The following is a 15,109-nucleotide window of genomic DNA, read 5'->3' as shown; positions in this document are numbered from 1 at the left end:
TTAGCAACTATGGGACAATACCAGAAAATATGTACCAAATCCTCCACTTCCACAACCCATTCTTCGATACCTCATATTTGGACCACCAAAAACCTGTTTCCAAGGAATGGGAGTATCACTGCACTTCCCAGAAAGAGTGGGATTTGTGTAGGATGGCATCCAATTTGTTGTTTTCCAACTGAAAATGGTACGTCTTCAATGATTTGAACACTAGTTAACCATCTGTGAGAACAGGATCGGTGTCCCGTTGAGCTAACGGTTGAGCTAACGTAAGCTAATGTGATTAGCATGAGGTTGTAAGAAACAAACACAAAAATCCCAGGACAAAGACATATCTGATATGGGCAGAAAGCTTAAATTCTTGTTAATCTAACTGCACTGTCCAATTTACAGTAGCTATTAGAGTGAAATAATACCATGCTATTGTTTGAGGAGAGTGCACAATTATGAACTTGAAAATGTATTAATAAACCAATTAGGCACATTTTGCAATCTTGATACAACATTTTGAATAGATATGCAAGAGTTCACTGGATCAATCTAAAACTTTGCACATACAGTGTCATCTAGTGGCCAAAGTCTAAATTGTGCCTGGGCTAGAATAATTAATTATGCTGTTTCTCTTGCATTTCAAAGATGATGGCACAAAAACAAAACCAATAAAATCGGTTGGTTTTTCCTTTGTATTATCTTTTACCAGATCTAAAGTTTAATATTCTCCTACATTCCTTTCACATTTCCATAAACTTCAGTGTTTCCTTTCTAATGGTATCAAGAATATACATATCCTTGCTTCAATGCCTGAGCTACAGGCAGTTAGATTTGGGTATGTCATTTTAGGCGAAAATTGAAAAAAAGGGGCGGATCCTTAAGAGGTTTTAATATGAGGTCTACAAACGAACAGTTTATCTTTTCTTTCCCTTAACTTGTTCTTCCATTCTGTAGGAATTACTGCCAGTAACTGATTGTTATTATGATTTTAATATATTTGTATATTTGAATTCAACCTTATGATTCGGCTCTGAATTTCTGAATGGCTCTGAATTTCAGTCAGTCTAGGTAAATAATTTGATATGATGGCAAAATTGTACAAAATACTATGTTTTTAAGATGAGATCCACCCAATAGAATGTTCCATTGCTGTTTGATGTATTCATTTTCAAAGAGCATGTGACCATTTCAACTTGTCTCAACATTCCTTTATCAGCCTGCAAACATTTTATTGCATAGACTCCCATACAACAAAACACATTGATATGATACCGACTCCAAAAGAGTAGCTGTGTATGTTTTTCATACCTTTAAACATACAGTTGAAGTCAGAAGTTTACATACACCTTAGCCAAATACATTTCAACTCAGTTTTTCACAATTCCTGACATTTAATCCGAGTAAAAATTCCCTGTCTTAGCTCAGTTAGGATCGCCACTTTATTTTAAGAATGTGAAATGTCAGAATGATAGTAGAGAGAATGATATTTCAGCTTTTATTTCTTTCATTACATTCCCAGTGGGTCAGAAGTTTACATACATTCAATTAGTATTTGGTAGCATTGCCTTTAAATTCTTTAACTTGGGTCAAAGGTTTTGGGTAGCCTTCCACAAGCTTCCCACAATAAGTTGGGTGCATTGTGGCCCATTCCTCCTGACAGAGCTGGTGTAACTGAGTCAGGTTGGTAGGCCTCCTTGCTCGCACATGCTTTTTTTTACCAGTTTTCCACCAGTACCAGATTTTTTCTTTTATTTATCCGTTATTTTACCAGTTAAGTTGACTGAGAACACGTTCTCATTTGCAGCAACGACCTGAGGAATGAGGGGAGGAGGGGGATGAATGAGCCAATTGTAAACTGGGGATTATTAGGTGACCGTGATGGTTTGAGGGCCATATCGGGAATTTAGCCAGGACACCGGGGTTAACACCCCTACTCTTACGATAAATTCCATGGGATCTTTAATGACCTCAGAGAGTCATGGATGTGTGATGGCCACTCCAATACATTGACTATGTTGTCCTTAAACCATTTTGAAACAACTTTGGAAGTATGCTTGGGGTCATAGTCCATTTGGAAGACCCATTTGCGACCAAGCTTTAACTTCCTGAATAATGTCTTGAGATGTTGCTTCAATATATCCACATAATTTTCCTCACAAATGATGCCATCTATTTTGTGAAGTAAACTAGTCCCTCCTGAAGCAAAGCATCCCCACAACATGATGCTGCCACCCCCGTGCTTCACGGTTGGGATGGTGTTCTTCAGCTTGCAAGCCTCCCCCTTTATCCTCCAAACATAACAATGGTAATTATGGCCAAACAGTTATATTTTTGTTTCATCAGACCAGAGGACATTTCTCCAAAAAGTAAGATCTTTGTCCCCATGTGCAGTTGCAAACCGTAGTCTGGCTTTTTTATGGCGGTTTTGAAGCAGTGGCTTCTTCCTTACTGAGCGGCCTTTCAGGTTATGTCGATATAGGACTCGTTTTACTGTTGATATAGATACTTTGAGTTTGAAGGTAGGCCTTGAAATACATTCACAGGTACACCTCCAATGGACTCAAATGGTGTCAATTAGCCTATCAGAAGCTTCTAAAGCCATGACATCATTTTCGGGAATTTTCCAAGCTTTTAAAGGCACAGTCAACTTAGTGTATGTTAACTTCTGACCCACTGGAATTGTGATACAGTGAAATAATCTGTCTTTAAACGATTGTTGGAAAAATTACTTGTGTCATGCACAAAGTAGATGTCCTAACCGGCTTGCCAAAACTATAGCTTGTTTAACAAAGAATTTGTAGAGTGGTTGAAAAATGAGTTTTAACCTAAGTGTATGTAAACTTCCAACTTCAACTGTACAAAGCTACTCTTTTGGAGTGGGCATCTTGTCAATGTGTTCATAGGAATGGGGAGACAAAGACAAGACTCTTAAACCTTTGCCACCCCAGAGTGGACACATTTTTTCGCTGGCCCACGGACTATTTCTAGAGAGATCTCTATATACAGTATAAATCTCCACACATCTTTATATATGGTTCTGGTACCTTTTCCTCTATTTTTACTTAACATCTTTATATTGACAAAACATAACTACTTATACATACAACACAAGATAAAATCTTACCTGACGTGAAAAAGCTACTTTCTGCAATGAATCCATGGGTTCAGAATCTGAAACAATATCGACACAAGAAGGTGAGATGGTGAACAGAATTGATCAATGGCAAAGATAGGAGGTCTGCCCTCTTTCTGTCTCTATGCGTACATACTGAGTGGGTTGGGGCTGGCAGAGGCAGACCAGCACACAGGCTCTCCTCCCCTGCGCCTCCTCTTTCTGCACACGTCGGAGAGGTATGAGTCCACCTCTTTCCCCTGAGAGCAGAGTGGTCAATGAAGGGTCATCTCAAATCAATCGATATACACAGACTATACACAGCTTTACCGTTTGAACAGTGTTCAGGGGTCTGTCTGTCTAGTGTCGGTCTATCTGTGTGTCTACTGTCTGTCTTACAGCGTCTGAAGAACTCTCCTCCAGGATCTTGACTGTCTTCCTGCCCTGACACCTCTCTCTGCTCCCTGAGGTCACTGCCAGATCAAACCAGTTGGACCACTCTGCAAAACACAACCAGGACAGGTAGAATCCCTTGAGATACATTGGGAAACTGATTAGTGTCATGGAATGTTTTACCTTATTGGTATTTGTACTCGTACATGGATATATGATATATAATACAAATGTGAGGACGAAAAAAATATAACTGAGCCTTGTATGTATGTTGTTGCTAATGCTAACCAAGCATAAGAGCAATGTTCCCTCTAAACTGTGCCCCCGGGACCGACGTGCAGAATTCATCTCAGCCCACGCATAGAAGCACAAGATTGAACTCCATTAAACTTTTTAGAGTTTTCCCCCTTACTTTACACTATCAACGTTTTCCCACTCCAGTGACGGGGTTGGTTACAGGAGGAGGTGTGGCCCCACAGCAGGGAGGGTGGGATGCTGCGGTAGGCCTTGGGGGTGTGGCAGGGAATGATGTCAACGTCGCCTCCTTTTCCCATTTATTAATTCCCACAGTTTCCCTTTACTGTGGGAATTGTGACCTAATCAAAGCAATATTAGCCACTTTCAAAGCAAAATACAAAACTTAATATGCAAGACTTAGTATGCAAAACTAACTATGCAAGAGATTTTGTCATAGGTAAAACACATCAGTGTAAGATTCTATTGTATTGACAGGCATGACTCAGCACGACTCAGACCATACTCTACACTCCACACAGTGTGGCATAACTAATCAGAGCTGAAGTAGGCCTATATGCAATTATATGCAACTAGACCATTGCCATTCATGGATTTATGTAATCCACTTTGAACTGGACTGTATTTACAGCATGAGCGGTCGTGAATAGATGCAATTGTTTTGAGATCAAAGCGAGAGCTGCATGTAGCCATGTGTGCACATTTGTTCATATCCTTTGCTCATTAGTGAGTTATTAGTTCTGTTATAGATCAATTGTAGCCAGCAATAAGGGAGTGATTTCTTCCTACAAGAGCACAAAAGGTGTACAGTTCGAGACATCTTTGAAAAGCGAGTCAGGTAAGGAGTTTTTTTGTCTTAAAGGAGCAGTGTTATATTTTGAGACAGGCTTGAATAAGCTAAGTAGCTAATAGGCAGAGGGTAGCATAATTTGTCTGATTCACTGTAATAATGGTATGGGAATAATAATTAATATAGATACAGTTGAAGTCGGAAGTTTACATACACTTAGGTTCGAGTCATTAAAACTTGTTTTTCAACCAATCCACAAATTTCTTGTTAACAAACTATAGTTTTGGCAAGTCGGTTAGGACATCTACTTCGTGCATGACACAAGTCATTATGCCAGCAATTGTTTTCAGACAGATTATGCCAGCATTTCACTGTATCACAATTCCAGTAGGTCAGAAGTTAACATACACTAAGTTGACTATGCCTTTAAACAGCTTGGAAAATTCCAGAAAATTGTATCATGGCTTTAGGAGCTTCTGACAGGCTAATTGACATCGTTTGAGTCAATTGGTGGTGTAACTGTGGATGTATTTCAAGGCCTACCTTCAAACTCAGTGCCTCATTGCTTGACATCATGGGAAAATCAAAAGAATCATACTTTTTGGAGAAATGTCCTCTGGTCTGATGAAACAAAAATAGAACTGTATGGCCATAATGACCATTGTTATGATTGGAGGAAAAAGGGGGAGGCTTGCAAGCTGAAGAACACCATCCCAACCGTGAAGCACGGGAGTGGTAGCATCAAGTTGTGGGGGTGCTTTGCTGCAGGAGGGACGGGTGCACTTCACAAAATAGATGGCATCATGAGGCAGGAAAATTATGTCGATATATTGAAGCAATATCTCAAGACATCAGTTAAAGCTTGGTCGCAAATGGGTCTTCCAAATGGACAATGACCCCAAGCATACTTCTAAAGTTGTGGCAAAATAGCCTAAGGACAACAAAGTCAATGTATTGGAGAGGCCATCACAAAGCCCTGACCTCAATCCTATAGAAGATTTGTGGGCAGAACTGAAAAAGTGTGTGTGAGCAAGGAGGCCTACAAACCTGACTCAGTTACAGCAGCTCTGTCAGGAGGAATGGGCCAAAATTCACCCAACTTATTGTGGGAAGCTTGTGGAAGGCTACCCGAAACGTTTGATCCAAGTTAAAGAATTTAAAAGCAATGCTGCCAAATACTAATTGAGTATATGTAAACTTCTGACCCACTGGGAATGTGATGAAGGAAATAAAAGCTGAAATAAATCATTCTCTCTACTATTATGCTGACATTTCACATTATTAAAATAAAGTGGTGATCCTAACTGACCTAAGACAGGAAGTTTTTACCAGGATTAAATGTCAGGAATTGTGAAAAACTGAGTTTAAATATATTTGGCTAAGTTGTATGTAAACTTCCTACTTCAACTGTATATATATTTTGTAAAGTGGTTTCTTGCATCAAACACAACAACATTTTCAGTCACCTCCTTGTCTGAAGGACAAGTGGATAAACAGGTTAATGTCAAGCCCTGCATGTTTTTTTCCTAATGTCTAATGCAATGTCGGCCTACACTGAGCACACATTTGCTGCAACTGTTGGCTGAACGATAGAACAGCTATTTCCATGTTGAAATGTTATGGGATGCATTTTCTCTATTATTTTTGATGGTAGGCCACTCTGGTAGGCCTACATTATGATCAAATAGTCACTGTAGTCTGAAAGTGTAACTTAAAGCGGGTACAACATCAGTGTTCACAGTAAACGCACGCGGAAGTTGCACAACATTTTCAGTGCTCAGCAGACATGAAATTTGCTCAGGGCCAAAACATTTCTAGAGAACATGGCATAAGACGGTAGTAGAGTACCTCTGCTTTTACTGCAGCCAAGGGGTATGTCAGCTGTGAATCTTCCCCCCTTCGACAGGCAATCGAGGGCGGGGAAGGAGGCTCGTAGCTGGCTCAGGGGGACACCAGAGAGAGCCATGTTCTCCATGCTAGAGGAGAGAGAGCGGCTATGACTGTAGGGCCGGTCCCTGGACAGACCCGCCCACCGGTGAGGACGCTTCCTGCCCCACTGGCCCCGTCTGGAGTGAACTGCCCCAGGGTCGTCGTCCTTACAGAAGGCGGGGTTCACCAAACCCCTGGCCCCACAGCCTCTCTCATCCTGGGTGTCGGACAACAGGAAGGCATGACTAGAGGCCCTGGACACATTCACATCAAAGGACTTCCCAAACTCCTCCCCTTCCTTTTCCATGGACATCTCAGGGTCACAGCAGACCCTGGGTTTGCTGTGGGGGCGTTCCAGAGAACTGTCTATAGCCAAGGCTGAAGGGTACGGAGGAGAGCCACAGCGGGAAGGCACACACGACTCACCAGCCCCCTGCCCTCCATGGTCACCGCCCCCCCAGGCCCCAGTGTGCCACTCCAGTGACAGACGTTGGCTGCGGGAGGAGGTGTGGCCCCACAGCAGGGAGGGTGGTGTGCTGCGGTAGGCCCTAGGGGTGTGGCAGGGCATGATGTCAACACTGCCTCCACCTCCGTGGGGGAGGGTCCAGCTGTGGGGGACATGGTGACGGGAGGGGGTGATTGGCCGGCAGTGGCCTAGGCGGGCCTCCTCCTGCTGCAGGCTATCGGAGGCCGATAGGAGGGTGAGAGTGTCCACGGCCAGGGCGGACAGGTCCTGCAGCTGACCCAGCTGGCTGTCCAACACCTGCAGGGTATCCTGGATGAAGTGGACCCTGTCCGACACCTCGCGCATAACCACACCCATCTCCTCAGCCCTGTCAGGTAAAGGACATAGACAGATATTCAGGTGAATCACAAAGAAAAAGTCTCAATGGCTATTGTGACACTCTTTCTAAGTCCCAGTCTCACCTTTCTGCAGTGGCTCGTACCCTGTTTATCTGGCTGCAGAGAACATCTTGGTTTTTCTCGTGGAAATACGACACCAAACACCTCTCCTCAAACTCATGCAGCCTCTTCAGCTCCTCTTGGCCCAGGTAAAGCTCTGACAGAAGGAGAAAGAGATTACATTTTTCCAAAACACAATCTACTGTAGCATTTTTCCACCACATTGAAATGCTGTGAATCAATACTGTCATAGAAACACAGTGTAGTAGGCTAAAGCTAAATCATACTTTTAATGGTGTTTCATCAAGAAATAAACGCATCCACACCCACGCCCACACACACACTCACTAAGCCCACAGGAGTCCGTGTCCTGCTCGGACAAGCCTCTGTGTTTCTGGTAAATGGCAGTCACACACAGGGTCATGTGACTCAGGATGATGAGGGGCGGGGGCAGCCACGGCTTCTCCTGATAGGTCATGATATAACGGTAGCGGTTGTACTTCCACAGCTTATTGGATATGGACTTCATGTCAAAGTAGACATTGCTGTCAAAAAGGATCCATAAGAAACAGTACAACACTCAGAGAAGCTGCAAAACCCATTTGTACATTAAGCATAAAACATAAAGACACAATCAGGCAGATTGATAGAGAATCCCTACTTGAAGAAGGCAATGAGGATGTTGACCATGATGATGTACTGGAAGAAGAGGTAGACGGCCTGGAGGAAGGGGGTGAGGAAGGCACCGGGGACACACGGCGTGTCACCTGCACAGGCTGCCACAAACACACAAGAGATGTCTCAAATAACACCCTATTCCCATAGACTGTTGGCCATGCAGGAGTCTACCTACACAGCTCTGGTGTTGCAAGCAGTGCCAACCAATTGAGCTACTACTGTGACTGGTCACTGGTTACTCACTGTCTATTTCGCCTGCGTACACTTCTCCAAACATCATCCAGTACGGCTGGTTGACTACATCTCTGAGCAGGCTCCATGACAGAGCTTCATCTGGAGACAAGATGGCCTTCCTGGACACGCCGAAACTCAGCAGCACAATCGCCATCATCACCACAATGTAGAACATGTTACTAGTCTGAGCAGATGGGTAGAGAACACAGAAAATAAAAACATGACTCCATTTCGTTTGTATAAATTAAGATATGTGCTGTATGGTCAGTCAGTGTTCTATCCCAGCACTAGGGGGCACACAATGGTGCACATTTTTGCTCCAACCCAGCACTAACAAACCTGAATCAACTTATCAAAATGTGCATCACTTTTGACCAGGGCCCATAGCATGCCATGTCATACTCACTCTAGGTGTTAGCCCAAGGAAGGAAAGGCACATGGCTTTACTCACCATCTTGGTGATCATGGTGAGGTAGGCCCCGGCATGCTGGTTGACGGCCAGCAGGTCCAGCACCCGAACATACCAGAAGATGATGTCCAGGCAGTAGGTGATCCGCCCGGCAGTCCGGTAGGACCCGCTGTCCCAGCGTAGCCCCAGCCCCACCAGGAAGAGGACGATGGCCAGGAAGTCAGTCACATTCCAGTACTCTCCAAACCACACCTTCAGCTTTTGACTGGGTTTCCTCGGCACTGACATGAACACCTAATAAGTAGTCACAACCCACACCTCACTATTATTTAAATGAGTTAACCATTTAAAATATACATATACAGCCAGTATACATACATTTAGTTTAATTCAGTGCCATTGGTGAAGAAAGCACTGTTGTTAGTGTTTGTTACTAGCCTAGTACTGTATTAACAGATGATAGCCTGATTTTGCACAACACAGTAACAGTATTATGTCGATCTCCATGTAGTATAGCTGTATGTCGTGTCAGAGACAGCTATGATGATCAAAGTATTTCAGTAAAATTAGGCTACTGTGGACATGTTTGTGAGTTGCCTACAGGGTGTCTCCCATGGCAACCTCTAGCATCATGTAATGCCATAAAACATATTGTATAAATCATAGAATTAGGAATTAGAACACTAATTAACTAAGTAATTGTATATGATCTCTATGGTATGAATAATGACTGGCAGTGTGATTGGTTATTATTGTGATTCTCACATGCTTGATGGTAAGTTGAAGTATAATATTACTACTTTATGGAAAGATGGTGAGATAATGACCACTGAGTTATTCAGTGAACGTACAGTATATTTATGGATAGTGACGTGCAGAATGGTCATTATTTTTCTAGAAGAGCAGTGAGCAAGACGATATGGAGATTTTTTGTGAAGCTCCTGTCATCCTGTTCAACTCTGAGTGGTTGTTGTGGACCCTGTACCACCCCCCATAGAAAGTGAAATATCGTTTGAAAGCCACAGTCCTTGTCTTTTTGGAAATCTCGATCCCAGCACCCCTCCATAAAAGCCAGAAATCATGCGCTATGGTGATTTTCATCAATATGCGTTGTAGGTCAATTCACAAAGTGCAAACATTTAGTATGCATGGAAAGGGTAAAAATGATGGTCATCATTAGCCTAGTGGTTAGCGCGCTGGGCCAGTAACCAAAAGGTTGCTAGATCGAATCCCCAAGCTGACAAAGGTATAAATCTGTCGTTCTTCCCCCGAACACGGCAGTTAACCCACTGTTCCTAGGCCATCATTGTAAATAAGAATTTGTTCTTAACTGACTTGAATAGTTAAAAAGGTTACATTAAAAAATAATATTAATAATTGGAAAGCAATGAAATTCCTTCTCCATCCACATTACCTTATATGCATCCTCCACACGTGCCATTTATCTAGCTCATTGTTTACAATAGGAAAATAAGTTTTGAAGTTTCCTCACTTCTCTGGGTCTTATTTTTGAAAGCCCTAAGGTCATTTTATGATGTCAGCCTTGAAAATCCGTTCTGCCATTTTTTGGCATAATGACTCACCACCCAAACCAGACACAACTGGTTTCTAGCGGCAAAGAGAAATTGTCCTACTGCTATCTAGTGGATGTTGTATTCAGACTGTGGGTACCAGAGGTGGGACCAAGTCACAATTATTTGATTCACAAGTAAATCTCAGGTCACAAGGTCCAAGATTCAAGTTGAGTCCCAAGTAGAACAGGTCAAGTCTAGAGTCAAGTTCAAGTACTGCATTCCAAGGGACAGATCAACATTTACAGGTCTGGGGTGTGTGTGGGGGGCTGGTCCAACTCAAGGTGTCAGAAAAGAAAATGCACCTACCTCCCCAATTTTAAAAATACTTTCACATGACCCTGAACAACATCCCTCTCATTGAATTAACTCAAAATAATGTTTAAAACCTCAAATAACAATAACTGCCACTTCTTTTGTGGCACAGTCGATGCCACGCAGGGCTACAGGCCAGAAGGTTGAGGGTTCACCGACCACCACAGACGAGCTCACTCTCCATGCCTGTTATATTACTTCATGATCAGAGGTGGTTGCAGACAATGATCAGCTAGGGGAATCGGATTTCAACATATTGATTCCATATTTATAATTTTAGAAAATATACACAACACATTTTTCACCAACAGGTTTCTGTGCCAATGCAACACACAACCAATAAAAAGAACATGGACATCGGGCACTTCATTATCATTATACCTTAGGCCTACCCATTATTGAAGGTTTGGTCTCTGAATATCTCTTGACTTTTTAAAGTTTTGCAGCAGATGTCTCTTTCCATTCAAATTGCTGCTGCACAGTTTGGACTGATTGATTTTTATTTGTCAGCAAAAAAAAACACATGCAGTTAAGGTCGGAAGTTTAGCCAAATACATTTAAACTCAGTTTTTCACAATTCCTGACATTTAATCTGAGTAAAAATTCCCTGTCTTAGGTCAGTTAGCATCACCACTTTATTTTAAGAATGTGAAATGTCAGAATAATAGTAGAGAGAATTATTTATTTCAGCTCTTATTTATTTCATCACATTCCCAGTGGGTCAGAAGTTTACATACACTCAATTAGTATTTGGTAGCATTGCCTTTAAATTGTTTAACTTGGGTCAAACGTTTCAGGTAGCCTTCCACAAGCTTCCCACAATAAGTTGGGTGAATTTTGGCCCATTCCTCCTGACAGAGCTGGTGTAACTGAGTCAGGTTTGTAGGGCTCCTTGCTCGCACACGCTTTTTCAGTTCTGCCCACAGATTTGACAGGATTGAGGGCAGGGCTGTGTGATGGCCACTCCAATACCCTGACTTTGTTGTCCTTAGGCCATTTTGCCACAACTTTGGAAGTATGCTTGTGGTCATTGTCCATTTGGAAGACCCATTTGTGAGCAAGCTTTAACTTCCTGACTGATGTCTTGAGATGTTGCTTCAATATATCCACATAATATTCTTACCTCATGATGCCATCTATTTTGTGAAGTGCACCAGTCCCTCCTGCAGCAAAGCACCCCCACAACATGATGCTGCCAACCCCGTTCTTCACGGTTGGGATGGTGTTCTTCAGCTTGCAAGCCTCCCCCTTTTCCCTCCAACCATAACGATGGTCATTATGGCCATACAGTTCTATTTTTGTTTCATCAGACCAGAGGACATTTCTCCAAAAAGTAAGATCTTTGTCCCCATGTGCAGTTGCAAACCGTAGTCTTGATTTTTATGGCTGTTTTGGAGCAGTGCCTTCTTCTTTGCTGAGCGGCCTTTCAGGTTATGTCGATAAAGGACTCGATTTACTGTGGATATAGATACTTTTGTACCTGCTTCCTCCAGCATCTTCACAAGATCCTTTGCTGTTGTTCTGAGATTGATTTGCACTTTTCGCACCAAAGTACATTCATCTCTAGGAGACAGAACGCGTCTCCTTCCTGAGCGGTATGACGGCTGCGTGGTCCCATGGTGTTTATACTTGCGTACTATTGTTTGTAGAGATGAACGTGGTACCTTCAGGTGTTTGGAAATTGCTCCCAAGGATGAACCAGACCTGTGGAGGTCTACAATTGTTTTTCTGAGGTCTTGGCTGATTTCTTTTGATTTTCCCATGATGTCAAGCAATGAGGCACTGAGTTTGAAGGTAGGCCTTGAAATACATCCACAGGTACAGCTCCATTTGACTCAATTGATGTCAATTAGCCAATCAGAAGCTTCTAAAGCCATGACATCCTTTTCTGGAATTTTCCAAGCAGTTTAAAGGCACAGTCAACTTAGTGTATGTAAACTTCTGACCCACTGGAATTGTGATAAAGTGAATTTCAGTGAAATAATCTGTCTGTAAACAATTGTGGCAAAATTACTTGTGTCATGCACAAAGTAGATGTCCTAACTGACTTGCCAAAACTATAGTTTGTTAACAAGAAATTTGTGGAGTGGTTGAAAAACGAGTTAATGACTCCAACCTAAGTGTATGGAAACTTCTGACTTCAACTATGTATTTATATATATATAGGCCTAAGCTTCTCTTCCTTTATATAGACTATATATTATATAAATATTAAAAAGTGTATGGAAACTTCTGACTTCAACTGTATGTATATACACCCATATATATGTATATACACTTTTAAAAAAAGGACATGTCCAAAATGAAGGACTCAACCCAAAACCAAAAGCCACATGGTCACCGGCTCTGCAAGCTTGCACATTAATCATCTCTCGATTCTTCCACCCGTAGGGTTAATAAGGCTTAGCATAGCACCTGCCCTTGACCCTGTTGGTGCTGCCACCTGGGAATGGAGCGTGGAAGTGTATCCTGGGAGTGTGTTGCCTAACTGTGTGCTAACAATTAAACTACACTCATAACAACACTCACCTCTCTTGTTTTCTCCACAGCAGTGGATATAATATACGCAATGACCAGCCACTCCTGAGTGCTGGGCCGGTCCTCCATCTTTACCAAAACAGTGTAGGAGAACAGCATGAGAAAGACCAGGTAGGACATCTAGACCACACACAGTGAAACAGCATCAGACACATGGACAAGAGTGAGAACAATGAAGACGGGATCTAGTCTAATCCCAGTCAATCGTTTCAGACTGAGAAATATTTTCAACAAAGAAGGTCCCTCTTTATATAATATGCATGTCCTGAGGCTTAGAAGAGTATTATAAGTGCATGCTGCTAGCTCACCGTGTGGAACCAGAACTTGACGACAGGAGCGGTGTAGAAATCGTACAGCCTCGTGGTCCAGAAGAAACACTGGGTGGTAACAGGTGTGATTGTGTCAGCTTCGGGGGCTGAGCAACTCTCCCACCACGCTGATCCCTTCTCCGCATCCTGGCCATCCTTCAGAGAGCCAAGACATCAGGGTCATGTTTGCAACGGAAATCAATAATGAGCAAAGTCCCTCCTTGTTTCAGTCCATTTTCTACTATTTGGTTCCTAATAAATACGACCCTGGTATCAACATTAGCATCAAACTGAGATTAGAACGACCATGACAGACAGGAAAAGGAAGGACTGACATTCTGGGAGACTGGTGTATGGTGTACATTTTGGAACCTTAACTACCGTATGCCCCCCCTCCTGGGCTGCCTCTGGTCTTCCCGTGTCCCAACCAAACTGCAAAGCCTCCTGGGACTGGGGGACATGGGACATCTCTGCCTGGCTCTTAAACTCCAATAGCAGGATGGCAGGGGGCATGAGGATGCTCAGGATGATCTAACACACACCCAGGGAATAAGATTCAGACACATAAACACAAGTCTAATCTGAGGGGTAACTGTTGGAACAGCATAACATCGGCTGACATTAATAGACTAAAAATTCACTTCAACTACTGGTTATTCATGCTGTCAATCAATCTTAGCATGGAAAAACACTCAGGTGCACTGGCTCTGCTTTTCAGAATCTTTAAGCACTCAAACTGGTGGGACTTGGGCCCGATACAGCCCATGTTTTAATGCGATCCGCGGTTGTCTTAGTAAGTTGTCTTAGTAAGTCTCCTTAGTAAGTTGTCTTAGTAGTAAGTAGCCTTAGTAAGTTGTCTTAGTAAGTCACCTTAGTAAGTAATCTTGGTAAGTCGCCTTAGTAAGTTGTCTTAGTAGTAAGATGCCTTAGTAAGTTGTCTTAGTAGTAAGTAGCTTAGTAAGTTGTCTTAGTAGTAAGTAGCCTTAGTAAGTTGTCTTAGTAGTAAGTTGCCTTAGTAAGTTGTCTTAATAGTAAGTAGCCTTAGTAAGTTGTCTTAGTAAGTCACCTTAGTAAGTCATCTTGGTAAGTTGCCTTAGTAAGTTGTCTTAGTAGTAAGATGCCTTAGTAAGTCGCCTTGGTAAGTCATCTTGGTAAGTCGTCTTGGTAAGCCGTCTTGGTAAGTCATCTTAGAAGTAAGTTGTCTTAGAAGTAAGTTGTCTTAGAAGTAAGTTGTCTTAGAAGTAAGTCACCTTAGTAAGTCGCCTTAGAAGTAAGTGGTCTTAGAAGTAAGTGGCCTTAGAAGTAAGTTGTTTTAGAAGTAAATTGCCTTAGTAAGTTGTCTTAGAAGTAAGTTGTAAGTTGTCGCCGTTGTAAGTCGTCTTAGTAAGTTATCTTAGAAGTAAGTCGCCTTGGTAAGTCGCATTAGTAAGTTGTCTTGGTAAGTTGTCTTAGAAGTAAGTTGTCTTAGAAGTAAGTGGCCTTAGTAAGTCGCCTTAGTAAGTAATCTTGGTAAGTCGTCTTAGAAGTAAGTTGTCTTAGTAAGTTGTTTTAGAAGTAAGTTGTCTTTGAAGTAAGTTGTCTTTGAAGTAAGTTGTCTTTGAAGTAAGTTGTCTTTGAAGTAAGTCGCCTTAGTAAGTCGCCTTAGTAAGTAATCTTGGTAAGTCGTCTTAGAAGTAAGTTGTC

At 42.3% G+C, this 15,109-nt stretch overlaps 1 protein-coding gene across 8 annotated transcripts in view; it reads right to left on the bottom strand.

Annotated features, from left to right (window-relative positions):
* trpm6 (transient receptor potential cation channel, subfamily M, member 6) overlaps nt 1-15,109 on the bottom strand; it is a 45,100-nt gene that overhangs the window by 11,259 nt on the left and 18,732 nt on the right. For 6 of the 8 annotated variants that reach the window (XM_024416999.2, XM_024417002.2, XM_024417000.2 and 3 more), the window contains exons 18-29: nt 13,808-13,957; nt 13,427-13,582; nt 13,110-13,238; nt 8,737-8,988; nt 8,295-8,469; nt 8,035-8,149; nt 7,722-7,918; nt 7,398-7,530; nt 6,390-7,303; nt 3,503-3,603; nt 3,261-3,363; nt 3,116-3,162 (exon numbers count right to left, since the gene is read on the bottom strand). In XM_024416999.2, coding sequence (XP_024272767.1) covers nt 3,116-3,162; nt 3,261-3,363; nt 3,503-3,603; nt 6,390-7,303; nt 7,398-7,530; nt 7,722-7,918; nt 8,035-8,149; nt 8,295-8,469; nt 8,737-8,988; nt 13,110-13,238; nt 13,427-13,582; nt 13,808-13,957 — 2,472 coding nt within the window. Of the gene's footprint in view, nt 1-3,115; nt 3,163-3,260; nt 3,364-3,502; nt 3,604-3,908; nt 4,093-6,389; nt 7,304-7,397; nt 7,531-7,721; nt 7,919-8,034; nt 8,150-8,294; nt 8,470-8,736; nt 8,989-13,109; nt 13,239-13,426; nt 13,583-13,807; nt 13,958-15,109 lie in introns of those variants that run through there. The other 2 variants (XM_024417004.2, XR_002953190.2) reach the window with 2 other exon arrangements.

Source organism: Oncorhynchus tshawytscha, linkage group LG04, assembly GCF_018296145.1.
Source record: "Oncorhynchus tshawytscha isolate Ot180627B linkage group LG04, Otsh_v2.0, whole genome shotgun sequence".
NCBI lineage: Eukaryota > Metazoa > Chordata > Actinopteri > Salmoniformes > Salmonidae > Oncorhynchus > Oncorhynchus tshawytscha.
Note: the sequence above shows the minus strand (reverse complement) of the source record. Positions and strands in the feature narration are given on the sequence as shown.